General features: G+C 37.3%; 1 protein-coding gene and 1 long non-coding RNA gene across 2 annotated transcripts in view; one reads left to right on the top strand and one right to left on the bottom strand.

The window, feature by feature from the left end:
* The window catches only part of INO80 (INO80 complex subunit), a 60,612-nt gene that overhangs the window by 38,319 nt on the left and 2,411 nt on the right, over positions 1-19,882 (bottom strand). The window contains exons 2-15 of the mRNA NM_001199657.2: positions 16,163-16,348; positions 15,122-15,288; positions 14,958-15,025; positions 13,055-13,216; positions 11,380-11,500; positions 9,911-10,125; positions 8,898-8,951; positions 7,173-7,376; positions 5,701-5,896; positions 5,429-5,496; positions 4,930-5,139; positions 4,322-4,402; positions 2,943-3,038; positions 528-587 (exon numbers count right to left, since the gene is read on the bottom strand). Of these exons, the coding sequence (NP_001186586.2) occupies positions 528-587; positions 2,943-3,038; positions 4,322-4,402; positions 4,930-5,139; positions 5,429-5,496; positions 5,701-5,896; positions 7,173-7,376; positions 8,898-8,951; positions 9,911-10,125; positions 11,380-11,500; positions 13,055-13,216; positions 14,958-15,025; positions 15,122-15,288; positions 16,163-16,305 (1,845 nt within the window). The 5' untranslated portion in view covers positions 16,306-16,348. The remainder of the gene's footprint in view (positions 1-527; positions 588-2,942; positions 3,039-4,321; positions 4,403-4,929; positions 5,140-5,428; positions 5,497-5,700; positions 5,897-7,172; positions 7,377-8,897; positions 8,952-9,910; positions 10,126-11,379; positions 11,501-13,054; positions 13,217-14,957; positions 15,026-15,121; positions 15,289-16,162; positions 16,349-19,882) is intronic.
* Positions 15,248-16,118, top strand: LOC121110830. Its single transcript, XR_005860056.2, has 2 exons — positions 15,248-15,385; positions 15,917-16,118. It is a non-coding gene; the product is annotated as an uncharacterized LOC121110830 (long non-coding RNA).

Here is a 19,882-nt window from a genome sequence, read left to right on the forward strand (position 1 = left end):
TTTCATAATTTTCTCTCATTATTCATTTTTCCTCAACTGACTTTCTAAAGTATCTACAACAAAGTAATTCAACAAGTGGATCTGAACTTCAGCCCATTAGTATCTGATCAATTTCAGATGTTTCGTAATACACCAACCAAGAGCTAGGTGTTGAACTCTATAAAATGCTGTTTACTTATGTTAAATTAGGAATAATCCGACAGGTCTGCAGGGATGCTAGCCTTGGGCACTCTGAGTTAAATTATCCAACCAGAATAAACAGCTCCTGACATTAAAACAGCCCGCTTCATTTGTAGAGCTCTTGTCTCTTCAACTAACATCATACTACCCTAAATTGTGGTGTACTGTGCTGCTCTCTAATACGAGATTGGTCTTCTACCTCATTATATTAATGAAGGTTACCACACGGATGAAAAAAAGCACTCCATTATCCACACATTGTTTAGCATAATGACACGTAATAATGGTTTGTTTTACTTTGCACAAATAACCAAGATGGTCCAATCACACAGGCATGCCAAAATTACCTGACTCCAGAACTTCCTGATGACCTTTCTATCATGGGGATTTCCCCAGTAAGGTAGCACCTGGAACAGTATAAAAATACAAAGACATTATTTTCAAATACAGATGTACTTGCTTTAGAATTTCATATTATGCATTCTATAGAACAGAAAGATAGCCTTCTTCAAAACCTAAAGGAAATGATCTTTCTTATTATGCAGAAAAAAAAAATCAGAAAGTACTTTAAAAATTCTTAGAAACGTAATTCCAAGAAACAATTATCATTTGTCTTATGCCTAATATAAAAGCAGCATATCTTTATCTAAAAATGCCCAGAAGCATGTTTCTAAAAATGAAAACAGATACATTATTTATGGAAGAAATAAGTCTCTGCACAACTAAAAGGCTTGCTCTCCTGTTTAATGTTTCCTGTTTCTCCCTAATAATACCAACTCCGTTGGATTCATACTTCAGAACTGTTTTCAGAGATGACAGTTAACACATCTGGTCCAGATATAAGAAATAAAACAGTTTTTAAAAAAAGTCAGTAACAATACAAAAAAATCTGGCCATTCATTTATAACTTTGTAAGTTTTATGGGTCCCATTACTCAGAACAGACCTTTGCAGTGAACAGAAAGCAGCCAGAGTTACTATTACTGATTGTGCACTGCCATCATCTGTCTGTTGAAAGAACTACAATGCAAGACTGAAAGTGAGGAATGCTGGCTTCTGAGCTTGTGAGACATCTCCATCCTCCAGCAGGCAAGCTCTAAAGTACTGCACACATAACATGCCTTTGGATGAACATTCTTGCAATCGTTGCAAAATAAGGATGCTATTAATAAAACCATCAGAGTAACAAACAAGTTAAGCCTTTTATTTTACATACTTTACATATTCTGCCATGAACTTGAAGAAATGAATTCACTGTGATTTACTGTAAGCATAAATGACTACGAGTTCCAGCATGGTAAGAAGCAGGAACAAAAGTGGTTCAAAAAAAAATTGGTAAAACTTATATTCAGTTACAATCAAAAGCTCAGAATTTTTTTTAAATACTATTTGTTCCAGGAATGTGGTATTATTATGCAACTAACCCACAGAACAGCTACAGTAATAGTAAAATCAGTAATAACAGAAACGGGGAAAATCATGCCAATAATAATAATAATAGCAGTAGTAGTACTTTATTTAAAAAAGAAAGACAGTTCTCTTGTCTCAAGCATCCTGGCTGCATTTTTGAAATATTTGCTGTATTTTATTTCACAAATGGAGAAAAAGCATGAAAGTTACTCTTCTGTTCTATATAACTGACTGGTTAGAGCAAATTATAGAAAGTAAACAGATAGTGTGACCAATCACTCTCATGTTTTCTACTGCAGGTTTTAAGCTAGGGTCCCTACTGTTTTGGGACCAAGAAATGAAATATTACAGTGGTACTTCCAAGCCTTTTCCCACACCTCATTAAGTAGCCAAGGCATTCAAACAATTAGCCCGGGTGTTACTGGTATAATGGCCACTTACAGTTGTAAGTAGGTGGTTTTTATTTATTGGTTTTATAAATTCTTCATAAGAATTAAAATTACTTGTGCTTACAAAACCTAATCAGGATCTCTTTATAACAATAGTTACCCCATCAACAACTCAAACATTTAAACCATAATCTCTCCTTTGCAGATGTAACCACAAGCTTCTGAACCTCTGTCTACCTTTAATTCTAATATGCTGTTACTGTTTCAGTGATAAATATTCCTTTCAAACCTTCCTTCCAAACACTCAAATGTTTTTAACTGGAGTAGAGGTAAGCAGCTTCTTTTTCCAGTAACTGACTGTTTCTTGCTTTCTGCATTAATATTTTCTCACAATTACTACATACCTGAAGGCTTCGACTTACTTTCCTGTTGGCTTTTTGTTCTTAACTAATTACGCTTCACTCCTCTCCCTTTTCTTTCTTGCTAGTTGCTTGCCTATGGTACTTCTAACTTCTCTCTAAGAACACTTTCTCTCACTCTTCTTTATTTAGCATTCTGGCTTTATTTACATAGTCTTTATCTTACTTAACCAGATTGATAGGAATGACTGAAAACACTGCTCTGAAGAGGATGCATAAGACTGAAATTATTCTTGGGTCTACTGCCAAGACCACACACTATAGGACTGAACATCCACTCCTTGCTTACTTCAATTCCCTCATCAAGATGGTGTCTTTAAGCAGCTGCAAAATGAAAATCATATGATTCAAGAAAGAATATTTTCATGCCCTAGATAAACGAATGCTCCAGAAAGACAGGATGATGGAGAAATATCAGAACCAGGCTCATTAGAGAATTTGAAGCTTCAAGATAACGAGGCACCCAGATGTGCCAAAGAATCCAGGAAAATAAACAGTTTGCTTTTGAGAAAAAATAAAAGAACTTTCTTGAATGTGCTCATTACCTTAAATTTAGGAACAAATCTGGCAAACTCCTGGTGCCAGTTGTTAAGAGTAGATGCAGGTGAGATTATTAAAAAAGGTCCCCAGATGTTCTCTCTCTGCAATGTACATATTAAAAAAAATAAACAGACATCCATAAATCAACCGGGGGGAAGGAACAGGGAAATAGTTTCATACAGTATTGCAACTGCTAAGTAACAGTTGCTATGTAAGATAGAACTATACACAATGTAATAAAATTTCCACCCGGAACAGCAGGGCAACACAGAACCAAACAGAGCAGACCTAATATCTGACACAGTCTTTGTTCAGTACAGCTATGTTGTTCCCAGAACGAGCACCACCACTTGGAACTGCCTTGTTCATTTTTATTTTTAATTTTTATTTTTTCAGAAAGTTGCCACTTCCCCATTACTAACAGCTTCTGTCATTTTGGGAGGGGAAAAACACCAGGTGGTATTGGAAAGCTTTGCTCCATCACATCACAACAGAATATCTTCTTGTGAAATAAAAAAAAAAGATGAGTAATTAGTGTATTGGTATAAGCTGGTCTGCGCAAGGGAGAGCAGGAAAAATTAAAAGCCCTATAAATACTTCCAAAAATCTCAAGTTGCCACAGGGAGACAAGCCTATCTAGTTACATACAGATGAGCTTAAGAGCGTTTGGCTCTTGGCTTCCGATGTCATGGTTGGTAGTGTCATCAAAAGTATACCAAAACCAACATAAACAAACAGATGATGGCCAATCATTTGGTCGCTAATCCAGCTACTTTTGCCCTCGGTACCACCAGCTAATATCTCCAATTTAAGGCAAGTAGCTGGATGCCACTTTTTCTTACCCCCCCCAAACCTATCTACCACTTTCTATACATATATTTCTGCAGCAAGAAGAAAGCTCGTGTTGCTTTTTCTCTTTTGCTTATCCATCCTGGCACAGAAGAATCACTGTGTCTCAAAAAACAACCACCACCACCATTACAATTAAGTACAGAAATCCATGCTAATTGTCTTAAAGTTCAGAATTTGGAATTTAGGCTTCACTTCATTCTACAAGTCTCTCTGATTCGTAAAGGCCAATGAATCATTAAGTCAGCAACTTGTTTTCTCACCAAGCTTTTATGATCACTGCATATGAAATGATGTTACTCTGTGAATAAATGAAACTCCTATTTTTATATAATTATACATAATATTATACGTAGATGTACACACATATATAGTCATACACACGTAGGAACTTTTAAAGGTACAACTTGAAAACAAACGGAAATGCCATAGATAAAATGCCTTTTAAGGCGCTCAAGCTTTATAATCATCAAATGTGAAAAGTATGCATCTTCTATCAAGTATTCTGACCAAGAAAAAGCTATAATCCACTTACTTCAGCCAGATGTGCAAGGAGAGCAATACTTTGTACTGTTTTACCCAAACCCATTTCATCTGCCAGGATTCCATTGATGCCCTGCAAAAAATCCATACATTTACACTTGCATCTTACTACTTTTTATCCATGCAGGACTTGAAAAATGAAGCAACCTACTTTCTTTTAGGTCTTCTACTGAGAGACATTTCACATCAACTGCGCTTTCATTCATTTCTAGGCCATATTTTTTCTTTCCCCCTCAGTCTATCCACACACCACGATCACACTGCAAACTGGATATGCCCAGAGGCAGCGCTGTCTGCAATTTAAAATCTGCCCAAAGCCTGAAATTGTATGCAATTCTGAGAAGCAGAAGTCTTTTCAGTGTATAATCTAAATGATAAGCAGTTCTGTGAATATCCACATATGGAATCCTGAAATTTATGTTCTGCTCAAACTCAAGGATTCTGATGGGTGGTTTACATAATATTTTCATTTCTCCTAAAAATATTGCAGATGCAGTATATGTGGTCTATTTTTAAAACTAGTTTATTTTTTGAACAAGTTCCTTCTAATTACTTAAATTATCCTAGAAGTTTAAAAATCTCCAAGATGTACTAAGATACCTGCTCATATAGGTTTGCCAGCCAATTCATGCCTTTCAGTTGGTAGCCTTTCAGTTTTCCATTGAAAATAGTAGGCTGTGGAATATCTTCCCCTGCCCGGATAGATGGATTTGCTAAACTGTAGCTCTCTCCAAAGCCAGTACCAGACTTGTTAGCAGCCCGTAAAGCAGCTGCTCGACTTTCCTTTGCATCTTCATCAAATGATCTAGTCTAAACAAGAACAGGAAAATACGTGTAAGGTTATGAACATGTTAACTCAACAAGAAACTGTACAGTAAAAGGTTTTACTCTTCATGTTAAGACACGTGATGTTTGCCAGAAATTAATGGAAAATAAGCCTGTTTCCAGATATTTTCTTTTTTCTACTTGCTTGAACACAGAAAGGGGCAACGAAATCAAACAAACCTACTAGACTTGGCTGCTATTAAAGATTCTGGTTTTGGTTCCTTTACCAATTACTCTGCTTTTTCTTTTATTCATGGATTCAAAACATACATACCCGGGCCTGATGAATCTGGTAAGCATCCTCAGCATTCTTCAGAGCTTGGGCCTTGTAATAGTTACTATCTGAAAACAACATCTCCATGTTAGAGCTTTGCAGAATCAACAACCCAAGCTAAGAAAAATAATAATCACATAAGTTTCAGTAGTTACAGATGGGCTTCTTATACAGATGGAATTTTATGCTTGACATTGTAAATACGATTAATAATATAAACAGTATAGTAAATTTCACAAGTGCATAGGAAGGATTGTGGATAAATTGCTTACCATAATCTTCCTGGGTGATGTTGACCACTACTCCTCCTCCAATATCAATCTGCCTTTGGGTAGAGCTGTCTTCCAGTTTGCGTAGGATTTCCTCCTGTATTCCATCATGCCCAATATCTCGCTTACGACTCATAAAATGGGCATATAATTCAGTTTGTGTGATCAGGAAGTTAAGTTTTCGCTGTTGCCTTTTAGCCTAAGAAAAGAGCATTTACCAAGACCACAGGTAAAAAAAGAAACCATCAGAATAAAGATCTAGTAATTAAAATATAGTTAAAGAAACAAAATGTTTTAAACTAATAAAATGACAATTTATTTAGGTTTCACTATGCACATTATTTTGATAAAAAATGCCAGGACATCAATTGCATACAAGAAACTAGCCAACACCATGAACACCTATATTAAAATACAACATTGATACAAATGAAATATTCTTTTTAATTATATAACCACGGCAAAGAACACCATCATCTCCTGAAGGAAAGACTAAAAGTTTTATTTACACTGAAAAACTTAGAAGATTAATAAAAAAGAAACAGCAACAGAGAGGTCTACAATAAAAGAACCAAACAGTTAAAAAACTCACACTACAATCATAGCAGGTAACTCTAATATTCTATTATTAGTAAGGAGAACTGTGAAAGAATATATTAAGCATCTGAGATATTGTAACTGCCTGGGCTTCAGCAAGATGTTGCAGAAACTGTTCATTCTTAGGTTCTGGCTACAAAAATGCCACAGTAAAATTTGCCTAGTAATTTAAGCTACACAATGTTTACAAATTTGCAAGAATTGAGAGAAACACAATACATAAAAGCATGATCTAATGATTTTAGCATCAAACTAAACAGAAGGTATTCTGATGATTCAACCTCAGCTCACCACTGAACACTGAAGGTAAAACTGTAAATCCACCAGAGAATTTTGGCAAGAACTTTTTTTTTTTCTTAAATTCAACCCTTATCACTAAGAGAGTCAGTGGATCGGTCGCTTGGCCAACACAAAAAGTGATCACAGAAAAATTCTCAACTCTGCAGGCCCCCAACAGTCCTGCTCACATTCTCTGCAAGTTTTGATGCTAATTATTTTTTCTGCTGTAAAATATCAATGTGAATGAAAAGATGACTTGACCTCTGTCTTCAGAAACTTGTACAAATCATCACAAAAGGCCAGCAAGAACTAACACTGAGTTATGTGTGTGTCAGTGAGACACATGGCATTCATCTAATCCCTTATTCTATTTCAATCACTTGTAAAGAACTTAGGTAGTTCAAAGGCTTCTTACTGTCTCTAGCAAATGTTAAAAGAATTATGTAAAGAACTTTAAAATAAAAAAGAAATACATGCAATAGTATTGAAACAGAATAAACAACTGAACTTAATAGCCCAGACTTAGAAACTCAAATTATTTGGTCATTTCTGTGTTTAATCAAGAAATTAATTATCAGCAACCTGTGTTTTTGCTTTACCTCTCTCATCTCCTCATCCAGCTTGCGTTGCTCCAGAGCCTCTTTCTCAGCCCGTTTGCGATGTTCTTTTTCTACCTTTTCATATTTTTTCCAATAGAGAAGCATCTCCTTGGTAAGACGACGTGCCCGTGGTAGAGTTTCCTTACAGTTTTTCTGGGCCTGGAGAGCAGCTCGACGTACCTCCCTCATGCACTGATGAGCAAGCTAGGGAGAAGTAAGGTTTGGATGCAGATGAAGGATGGATAGGTTTAAAGAAAACCAGCAATGCACATTACATTTAATTGCAAACAAATCCGATCCTTCAAAAGAGAAAAACTATGATACTTTTCTCAGGAGTTAGACTTTTGAAATCATGAGAGAGAACATAAACATCCAAGAACTTCCTGAGATGCATACAAAAAAACAAAGCCTAAGACAGCTGCAGCACAGCACAGTACTTAAAAGTATTGATCTGGCGGGTAGATCTTTGAAAGGTACTCCAGAGACCAGAGTTTAAGGCCTGCCTGCAACTGTGACTCTACTCCAAACATTTTCCTGTGACACACACTCTTTCTCACTGTTTTAATAAGGCTGCTGCAATGGCAATATTGGTAGCACACAATCATATTCACATGTTATTATACTGAAAAGTGGGGGAGTATCCTACAATTTCCTTACCATCTCATAAAAAGCATACTAGTGTCATTTTTCAATCCAGCATATGTAAATTAATGTCATTGTCATAATGGTCAAAATTACTGGGTTTGAAGTTTGTGACAGTTGTTTTTTCTCCTCCGCTGAAATTTGCACATCAATAATTCCATCATACAGAGATTGCAAGTGATCAAATAAAATGAAAACAAAGGAAAAAAGAGTGTAATTTCAAACCCTTTAAGTCTGCTGCATCACTTGCTTGCTAAAATACACTTTGTGATATCTACAAATACAATAATTGCAGAATATTTGTCCAGACATCAAAAAGAAATCTTGCCTCTGGTAAGGATGCCCACAGTGAAGTAGATTCTGTTTCCTGTATTCCTTACAGAGAAAACATTCCCATTCTTACTAATATGGAACGTAATGTTTCCTATGTCATCTTGTGTCTGATGATTATTAGCCACATACTTGATTATTTTTTTCATTAGGCATATAAATGAATTACACACTTGAGTGTAACACTTTAAAAATGCTTTGAAAAGCATCACCAAATGTTCCTACAATAAAGTCTTCTAGGTAGAAATAATGACACTTCTCAGAGACTACTGCAATGAGGAAATAAATTCCTTTGCCAATCACTTAACCAAAAAAAAGTTCAGTTCTTAATCGTAGTTCCTATGTAAGTTTGCCTAAATAAACACATTTTAATACTTCCAAGGGCCCCTTTGATTTACACATGAATGCTTAAAACAGCAAATTCTAGCTACTGGATAGATGGGCAGTTCAAAAGCTAATGAAGTGTACTGAAGTCTGTAATTCATTGTATCAAAATCAGTAAATAAAAATGAATATAGTAAATCTTACAAAAGCCAGTGAGATTTCAGGACACAAATTTATGTTGCTTGTTTCCTCTACTGCTTACGAAACACACCAATATGATACATTTAAAAAATGAAAAGCTTTATACAAATTACTTACATACAGTTCTTTCTCCTGTACTGTCCTGCTAGAACCATCAGTAAGAAACAAAGAGATTACAGATCGCTTATTACATTCAATACAAGTATCACTATCAAGCTGAACACTTACCTTTTTGCTGTTGGTAAGGAAAAGGTTGCGTGCTGATGCTTTTTGTTTGTATGCCTATAAAAGAACACATTCTACAATTACTTGATGGGTAATAGCTGCACAGTACTTTCAACGATCACTATCCAGTCTTAAGCTGTTAGATTTGCCAGCCTCAGCCATGCAATCCATTGGATAATTGAGTACATGTTCCATAACTGTCTTTGGTTCTGATGGAAACACCTTCCCTCTGTCATTGTCCAACATGTGTATAAATGTATTCCAGCTCCTGAAGGAAGTATTTAAAACATCCCCTTTTTCAGGATTTTTTCTTTAACTGCTACTTCTGTAAAGCAGGATTATCCTATTCCACTGTCAACACTAAAACAAACAAAAGATGTTCCCACTGTTCCCCAAAGATGTTTAGACTTAAGGCAAATTATTCTATTCATGTGAACAAAATCAGTCATTTGAAAAAACAAGGTCTAGAACACTGCACATATCCTTTGCACAGCTCATACATTAATAAAGAATGATACAGCTATCAGTTATACTCCACTCACTAGAAATTCAGTCTGTTAACAGCACATTGTAAGATTTGCTGATCACATCTCAGAACTAATGACAGTGCATCCAGCTATCTCAAACGTGCCTGAAGCTTGTCCTGTAAATGACATGAAGCGTTCCCTAGGCTGTTTCTTAAGTAAGTTTAAAAACACATGTATGCTGTGATGATTGGAACATGCCTCTCCTGAACTTAAACACTAGTCCTGAATACTGGTTTGCTTTACATAGGTATCCTGCAGATTTGTAGGAATACCTCCTTGAGTTTATTGTACTGTTCATAGAAAAGGCTTAGATAGCCAAATGAAAGCAACACACTGCGTGATCCGTTGGTGTTAAGAAATCAGAACTACACTTTGCTTACAGGTTGCAGAATACCAGTTTGGCCATCACTGACACCAGAAAATCACTAAGTTATTTGTTATCCTGCTTTCTTGTTATCATCAACGATGTAGTGCCATAACCAAGCTCACCTTTGGCAACTCCTTTTTAACAATGCTAAGCCACACTTTTCGCCGACGAGCATTAAGTTGTTCAATAGACATATGCTTTTTCTTGGACCCAGGTGGTGGTGTGTCATGAGAAAACTTGGCAAAAACTTTGGTCTGGTGATGATGGTGTTCTGGTGACTCCTCTGAAGAGAGATCTTCATCCCGTCTCCTCTTTTTCTTTACTTTTTTCAACTTTCCTGCAAGATCAACCATTAAATCATCTTTTTTTTTCCTATTGTGGGGACCTTCTGCATTTAGTCTGACATCTCTCCTAACTAAGCTATCCAAGCCACTTTATGTGTGGAACCAACTAAAAAGTCAAACTTACCTATGCCTGCCAGTTCTAGTACCATACACTTATTTCTTTATGGTTTTGTAACTAACTCCTATGGCATGTTTCCCTTCATAAAGAAGTATTCATTAGGAATTAAAATACCTGTGATCTGGTATAATGCTTCTTGTCCTGTGGTAAAATTATACTTACAGACAGTAAAGACATTTAAAAGTAACAACATGAGCATTTGGTAGATGTCTCAAACTACTGTGAAAGTGATTGACATGTTATCATTCATTGTGAATACAGCTTTCAGAGGAAACTACCAGATGCTTTTATCAGATAATAAATATACTATTTGAGAGTATGCAAGATCACGGACACTACAAGATTAGTGGAAAAAAATACAGCATTAAAGGAACTTACAGAAAGATAGGAAGGATAGAGGGAAACCCAGAATAACCTTCTTAAAACACAGCTCAAACATGAGTGCTTGCACTACAGAGAATTCACCCTACATTGACAGTTCACAGCCTTCTCTTCCTGCTTCCTTACAGATCTACAGATGCTGTCAGTTCAGTCGTGAAAGGAAACTGTACTTCCTGGCAAACATGCAGCTGAAAAACTCCAGCTGAGAGGTTACAGAAGTAATTCTATTTTAACTCACATTGGACATCAATTCCGAGCTCCCTCTAATTTCCAGAAAACAATCTCATTTCCTACCATTTCTTAATCACTGGAAAAATTACACATTCGGGAATAACTCTATCAGTTGCTGGGTAGTTTCTTATATTTGTCTAAGAACTATCAAGTTTTCAAAGAAAATGAGCAAATGGTACACAGCAATATTCATGGATTCTGAAACATAGCCAAACAATGCTATGAAATAGCTAAGAAGTACTTATCACGTGACACTCATTCTAGATCCAGAGGTCCACAAAGAAAATTTAAAACCACAACCTCGCAATTTACACTATCTTTTTTTACCCTAGCTCTCTAGAGGCCAGATCAAGCACAGTATTTTCTGAATTCTTTGATGGAATCGGCCATTAGCTTTCCAACCAAAACTCAAAGGTCCGGAATATGTTCAAACATGAATGTTTATTCAAAGTCAATAATACAACAAAGGAGTTTAAATCACAGCAACTATCAAAAAACACAAGGGGAGTGACCTTACCTTTCAACTTTTTCTCTTCTTTAAACTTCTTTTTCTTGGGCCCTAGCAGGTGGCGCTGCTGCTCATAGTAAGGATCATATGTAGACAGCAGTCCTGCACTGTAGTACTGGTATTGCTGCAACTGAAGTAGATGTAAATGAGCACATTAATACAAACCAAATACAGCAGATAACAGCAATAGCAGGTAAACAAGATCACATCTTGATTGTAAATAAAATATCAATAAATGTACTTTTCCATATTTAGCACTGCTATCAAGGATTGGAGACTCTGAAGTGATATCACTTGCCCACAGGTGGCCCCCAAGTTCTACAGAGGGAGGCAAACCCACACAGTTAAATAAGACAGGAAAAGCATGCAGTGAAGCTTACACTTTCAAAACATACCACTGCATCATTTTCCACACAGGTGCTGCCCAGCAAAACAGCACATTACATGCAACAGTCCAATCGAGGACTTTCTACTCGTTTTGCTTGTATTCTCAAGTTACATACATGTCCTACTTTTATCACGTGAAAAGATATCAAAGGACAGGTTTAGGCATTTAGAAGAACATTCAGGTTATCCTGTAGAAGTAGGTGACTAAGCAGTTTGGAGATTATAAAAAAAAGTAACATATTTCAAGCATTATTCAACTAAAATACTGAAGAACTATATACAGGCTATACACAAACATAGAAATGAAGACCTGTGTGGAAGCTGGGTGTGTGAATATTTGTGCAGTTACACGGTATTTCAAGAAGCCAATGCAATCTGGGTTTAAAAGATAATGACTGAACAAAGAAAAGAAATAGACAGAAAGAAAGACTTGGGTGGGAGAAATATTTCTTCACTCTTCTGGAGAAATCTGAAGCAGTATGAAACAAAATGTCAACTTTTTGTTTCATACGCATTCTCTGATAGCAGAACAGGATGACTTCCTTCATCTGAGACCCACTTTCAGTTGTAATTCAAAGCAGCAATTTTTTTTCTTTTGGTAAATCTCATATAACTCAATACTTTATTAGAAACAAAGCAGTTAAAATCTGGCACAATACTGAGAAAAACGAAGAAATGCAGCAGATATTTTCTTAGAAGGAAGAGATGAAAAGAAGTGGATGTAAAAAGAAAATCTAAAATAGAAAAGGAAGGTATGACAAAAAATAAAGACAAGTAAAACCCCAAAGAATTACAGAAAACACTAAGGAAGAAAATGAGGAACTCTCTTTCAAATAGACAAACATCACCTCACTACTTGCAGCCTCAATGGTGAGGCAAATGTACTGCAGTATGTTTAAATACACAATTTTCGTCCTGAACAGCAGCGACCACCTGTATTAAAATCTCAGTTACAGCATCTCAGTTTTGTTACGTACTGTCTGAATGCTGCATTGTAGCACCCTCTGTTTGCTCTAATGAACATAACAGAATGTTGTAGAAGCTGTAGGTACACATGTATCCATATGTAAATTGTTGAGAGATTCTCAGCACAAGGTATCAATAGCTTTTCAATCAGTACATAATTAAATAACCCTTCTCTGAAACTGACATTAGATTGCTCTAGTCTACCAACAATCGGGTATTTTCTAGCCTGCAAAATACTACAGATTTTCAGAAAAAAATGTGAAAGTAGTTAAAATAATGCAACTACAGGAAAAAAGAAAATTAAGGGAATATGGAAGTTCTGGATTTTTACCTCTTTGTCTTTGCTGTATTTACTTTGATGTAGTTTCTTATATTTGTGTAATCGCAGCATATTGTGAAGCTCCTCCCTTGAAAGAGAAAATTCTTCTTCATCCTCTCCATCCTCATCACTTGGAGAATCTGTGTCACTGGAATCATCACTCAGAAGGATACTCTAACAACAGTAAATCAAAAAAAACTGTAACAATCACAAGGCCCTGTACTGTTGTTTATTTATGCAGAACACTCTTGAGCCTTTATCTAATAAAGGCTGGCACGACCACAACACTTAGCCTTTACAAAGTGTCTTCCCTCTGAAGTGCCTCAAATGGAAAACAGTTTTCTGATCTACAGTGCTGTTCAGCACCTAATCAAGTAAACATTTTTTTTTTTTTATCTTCAGAGAGGTACAGTTCTGTTAGTTTAGTGAAAATTAAGTCATTTTAAAACCCATTGCAACTGTCTGTGGTCTCAAAAGGCTCTTTCTAGCAGTGAGAGAAGCCAGAATATAAGCAAGGGCATTTTGTGATGTATGGCTGCAGGTGCTTTGCTACCTCATTTGTACTATTTGTCCTGCTATTCTCCCACTGCACCACTTGCACAAGGTTTGGCTCTTGCTCGACCTCTTGGCAACCTGTTTTTACTAACTAGAGAACATTGCAGTACAATGAAAGGCAAAGATGGCACAGTGCCACTGTTCCACTCTCTCTTTCCTCCCCTCATTTGGACCTTGTACTGACTTCATCTTAGAAACAAATTTTCATCTCAGTCTCCAGTGTCCATTTAATACATCTCATAAAGCTCACTTTAATTTGGACATAGTACTAAAATTACTTAATGTTTCTAAACATATACTCACTGTGGTATTTAACCAAAACACTGCTGCTCACCAAAACTGAAACGCCTACCGTCCGTTTTGCTACACAATGGAAATGAAAGCCTTAAAACTATAGAAACTTTAATTCTCTTCTGTTCCACCAAAGATCCAATACAATACTTACTACTGACCACCACATACTCTTCTTTCTTTCCCTTTCTAACATGAGAAACCTCTGTAGATTGCATTTTTTGTGTTGGTATTTTCTTAGTGCAGAAAGAAAATAAAACAACAAAAAAAACACCCTTATTTCTTCTTAGCAAGGAACACTGGAGTAACTCCAATTACTTTAAAAAAAGTGCAGCAAACAACAGACCAATGTAGTACAAGATTAAAGAAGTCCTTTAAAGATAGTTTTCAGCAACATATCAAATATTCCTATATCTTTACATCACCCTGTGCTGCTTCTTCAGTACGATACTTTGCATCAATTAAGCAGCATCACATCATTTCAGGCAGCTCTCAAACACAAGCAGTTGCTGTGTATGTTGTGTCAAAAGAAGTACTTTGCTTTGACTGTAGCCAAAGAGCATGGAAGATGCAAGAGGAAAAAAATGTCTAATGCTTTGGCTTTATTAAGTTTATTGAGTGCCATGGAGGTTCACGTTGGATATTAGGAACAACTTCTTCTCAAGTTTTCATGAAAAGGGTACATGTGGCACTGAGAGATGTGGTTTAGTGAGTACAGGTGATGGGTTGATGGTTGGACTAGATGATTTAAGTGACCTTTTCTAACTTAATAATTCTATGATTATTAGGACATCTGTCTAACATTCTGAGCCCTCAGTGGTACATATAAAGTAAAATGGGATATAGGAACAACTAACCTTACTGTAAGCTTACCATATTTAGCAATTACATTTGTGATAATGCTCTGACAAGTGCTCACCTTACTTTCTTTTTGCTGTCTATATTGTTAGATGGTTAGGACTCCGTGATCTACACCAGATGAGAAGACAGAGTCCCTTATTCACCCCTGTCTACAGGGTGTTAACTAAGACTCTTCCACTCTTCTCAGAATTCTTTGCAATACCCTTACCTTCAGCCACTTTCTGCTTTTCTTCAGTTTAGAAAAGTTATACAAGCTCCCTTTTTCAGACTTGGACTCTGTTTAAAGAAAAGATAAAAACAAGTTTCTTCAGAAATAATGCTTTTCCCAGCCTACCCCAAAGTAAGCAGAGATTCAGCTCAGCGGATGGCTACCTGGCTGCAGTACTCCATTCAGGGAATGTGTGCTCAGCACTCCGGAATTGCCTACTCCAGAAGATTCCCCAAGCAACGCATTTGGAGGCTCTTCTTTAACTTGCATCAGGGCATCCCCAGATTGAGGCAACAAAGGATTGTCATCCAATCCATCCTCACTTTCATCACTGCAAGAAGATACATAATATGCTGAGAGTGAAAGGAGAACATTCAAAAGAGGAGACGTCTCTGCAACTTTTCTTGCATGTGGCCATTTGCCTAAAGGTTTGAGAACAAAGACAGCCTCAGCTGTAATTCTGTGCACTACAGATATTGCTGTTAATAATTTAGCATTAAACCTTCAGCAGCAGTTAATCATCAGACCAGTCTGGTTACGCTATCAAGCTGCGTCCTTAGTCTCTAGATAGATATTTCATACTCAAAGCACGAACTAACCAAGAAACAAAGTGCTGAGTCAAATCAAAGCACACTATTGTTATTCCCAGCACTACTGTACATGTGAAAGACATAAAGCGTATTTTTTTATTCCTTGTGTGAATCTGATAGGCCTGTAATACACCTACTATCTACTACACACACACTTTTCAGTTCTGTAAGCTTACAATTACAGAACACTGACGAAATTAAAAGTAAATTGCTTTTGGACAGAAACATACCTTGAAGAGTCACTTCTCAATGGTAAAACTTGCTATCATAGAAATGCTGCATTTGACAACACTGTTTGCATTCCACTTACGGCTACGTGCCAGTTCCCTAAAAAATTAACTTAATGCTTGTTCATCCTATCTTTTGCAGGCAAAGAAAGTTTTGGCCACTCAACTATAACGAAGAGCTTTAAAACATCTTGCTAATTTGTACCTGGGCAGGCAATATGATGAATTATCAATGAGAGGAGAAGTACGGTGCAAATTCTTTACGAGAGAAGGTTTTATAATGTCATTCCTAATGAACAAGTAAACTCCTACTATGGTGTTGCCTGAGAACAACATTAGAAAAATGCTTATCTTTCCTTGATATTCCTTGTGAAAAAGGTTTTAGTACCTGGATATATTCCTGTTAAAGATGGCAGACGTTTGTCGTAAAAACTGATCCAATCGCAGAGCTTTCTCCAGGTACTGCAGATAAAGGGGTTTTGCCAGCTCTGAGCAGCTGCCATCCTCCCTGGCACCCAGCTCCGAGGCCATAGAACAAACTTCTCCTCATGCACAGATGCCTCTGAACACGCAGCTGTTGAGAGGAAATCACAATTATCATCGCTGCCACCACCTCTGAGAAGAAAGAATAAGGTGAGCAGGCAAACCTAATGCATGTGACACCAAATGTCAACACATCCAAATCCACAAATGTAGCTGCATAAATGAAAGTGCTGTCAGTGCCCTAAGTATGATACTATTTACTATTAAATAAATGCCTCCAACTAAAATTTTTGCTTATGGTAATAAATAGTCAGCTGTAGAAAGATTAAATGTTCTTCTAAAGGATTCTTCCAGCTTGTATTACTTCCTTAGAGATGCTACAAAACCTGAAACAAATTTCATGTCACTTTACTGAAGAACATTTTATATGTATTTCTTCAACTACTGAATTACTGACTACATTGTTTGAGTTTATGAACGAAGCTTAAGCATCTGCTCTTCTAATTGTTCTCTCCATGTCTACAGACAGCATCTATTTTTCTCCCAAGTCTTTTATCCTAAAAAAAAAAAAAAAAGGTATTACAGAGTAGATTAAAAACCTCCAATATTGAAGAAAAAATTCATAAGTGATCACCACCTTGAGACTAATAGGCATGGCTGAACCAAAGCAAAATGTATTATTTCTTAACAAACATTCAGACTTCATGTAATGTCTTTCCTACAGAATTACCAACAGAATGCCAGGAACTGTTACGAGGGATAATGGCACTCATTCAGAAATGACTCTTAGACTGAAGCTATCTAAGTTCAATTTTCTATATGCTAGACCCTCTTATGCCTGACAGAAATAAAATGGATGACCTCTGCTACAAAATACTTGTTTCAAGCAGAGGTTAACAAGATAGAAGAAAGCTCCTGAAAGCCCTCCCTACTAAATAAATGAATAAATAAATAAGATTCATGTTGTCCAAGAAATTTTAAAATAAATATGTCATATCCTTTATCATCCATCTGGGAAAAAAAAAAGAAAGCATAAAACGAAAAAGCACCACCTAAAATCAAAGACTGTCTTCTAAGAGACGGGGTCACAAAAAAAGTAAAGAGGTGAGACAATAAGAGGAAGCACAAAACTTGTGCCTCTGATAGAAGAGATTTTTGAGGGAATGGATAAAAAACAATATCAAAAAGGTGGAAGCAGTTTACTACCACATTAACAACACTGATATATATAACACAAGAGCAGCTTAAAAATTATATACAATAAAGAGCAAGATTCAATACCTATAATATCAGGAGGAAAAAAAAAAAAAAACCTTTCTCTTTTATCACTGTTTTATTTTTTTAAAGCTCTCTGTAAACAAGAGCTGCCATGTATTTTGTGAACATGGCATTATTTCAGTTTCCAGCCAAAAAACCACGCATAACCACCATTCAACAATTTCACTCGCAGCCACAGCGCATCCCTCACCTCTCGGCTCTTTGCAGAAAGCTTTCCCCAACCTCAACAGTGGGGAGCAGTGCCTCCTGCTCCACCCAGCACCCCTGGCTTCAGCTGGTTTCACCACGCCTTGAGGACACCGACAAAGCAGATGTGCTCTTTTCCACCCCATGGGACTTGGCCTAACAAAACTCTACAAGCTTAGCAGCAAAATGAAGGGAAAAATAATAAGAGAGCAATCTTAACAAAGTCCTCCTTGCGCAGGCCCAGTAACAGCACTCCACATCTCAGCCCTCACAGCTTTTCACCATTTTCCTATTTTAACAGTCCCAAAAGGTTCCTGTACACACAAAGTTAATTACTCTCGTCTTCAAAACAGTTACTGGTGTTCATTCTGCCTCCTGAATAACCAAATAAACACAGGAGAGCTTCAGAGAACCCTTACGTACATCAGCAGTGTCCCAAACTGAGAGCTATAGGTGCATATTAAATACATGTGCAGTGCAGGAAGAACTCAGGCACTGAATTCAGCCTTCCATTTATTTATATGCTAACAGCCACACTCCCAATCTATCCTCTTAGCTACCAATTTCACAGAAATAACTTCCAAAACGATACATTTTCTTACAGATCCAAGTTCATTCTTAAGATACCTTCCTTGTCCTTTAAAACACATTGCTCAATCCAGTGTTAATGATGGTATGGGGCTTACTCATTTACTTTGTTTTTCAAGTCTGCCCACCAGCGGGTCTAGTCAGTAAGCAAACACAGCACTGGAGAAGCGCCCTCCAAGGACATCCTCAGGAAGCAGTCAGGCTTTACACAACGTGTCCAAGTTTTATGCTCACTGACCTGCACCACCATGCCAGCAAAAGCACTGCTCTCACAAAACAGCTCAGCTTTAACAGCAGACCTACCGAGCGTAATACCTACTGGCCATTTCTGAATGAAGTCCAACAGGTTCCTGCTACCAGTATCGGTTTAAAGCAGGAGCCCCATAAGCAGCATGCATTCTGAGCTTCCGCCCAGCTGCCAGCTGGACAGGGTTTTCTTTGTACTGCTTCTCCAGGAGTTATCTTTTTCTTCTTTTTCCCTTCCACCACTGGCATTTCTACATCTCAGAGAGGCCCAGCAGATTACTTTCTCTTCTCTTTATGCCCAATGCCGACACGAAGCATTATACACAGTGATGGCAACCACGCTCCTGAGGGCACACACACAAACGCAAGCTACCACGGAGGGCTAAGGTACAGCACAGCGGCTAATCCACAGAGCCTGTTCTTAGCCTATGGCAAATCAGCAAGTAAAACTAATCCCAAGGGGCTCAGCCGTGCGCTGAGCATATGCATGCCGAGCGCGACCGGCCGGCTGGTGAGCTCATTCGCTGGGGCGTTTCAACCCACAGCAGTGGTTTCTCACCTCTCCTCCAAACCAATGTAAGCACACGGACGACACATTCAAATGGGCCAAAGGCTAAAATCCCAGTTTACACGGGGAATTAAGCATGTCTCACACCTCCGTTTACATCATCAGAAGTTTTATCCAGAGAGCAGGATTAAGAATTGAATACAACCTTGTATACTGTTTTAGTTCCCTCACCATTTCAGCAACTTTCTATATTTTTTTTCTTATTCCATCTTTTTATGCTTTGCATTTTGACACAAAGATTTCCCAAACTAACACGAACACCTGAGGTATTTCATTTTTCTCTTGAATAAGTTTAGGAATCGGACGTACAACTCTCCTTGGAACAGCAAATGCTGTAAGGACGCTCTGCAGTCACATCTCCAAAATCACTCCTGGCACAAACATACACATCCACACAAATCAAGGTTTAAGTGGAAAATTCACAAGTACTATATCGGTTAGGTGTATTTTTGTCACCTTTTCTTACATGCATGTAATCTCTAATACGGGCAATTGCAGTGGCATAAAGGAGCCTGAAGGGGTATTTTGCTTGGAGGAGAATAAAAACTGAAAGGGAAAAACAGCATTTAGTTTGACAAATGCATAGTTACACTGACAACCATTCTCTACAGCACATTATAGGCCCAGTCTTCAAGTAAAGACAAACTCCCCACATAGTCCTTCTATGGCAGTAACTCTCCTAAATGCAACTCTGATACCCAAGAGACCACTGCTTTTCAAGGACCAGTCAGAAGAGCACTTCATAAGGCACTCAAGCTC

This window comes from Gallus gallus, chromosome 5, assembly GCF_016699485.2.
Source record: "Gallus gallus isolate bGalGal1 chromosome 5, bGalGal1.mat.broiler.GRCg7b, whole genome shotgun sequence".
Lineage (NCBI taxonomy): Eukaryota > Metazoa > Chordata > Aves > Galliformes > Phasianidae > Gallus > Gallus gallus.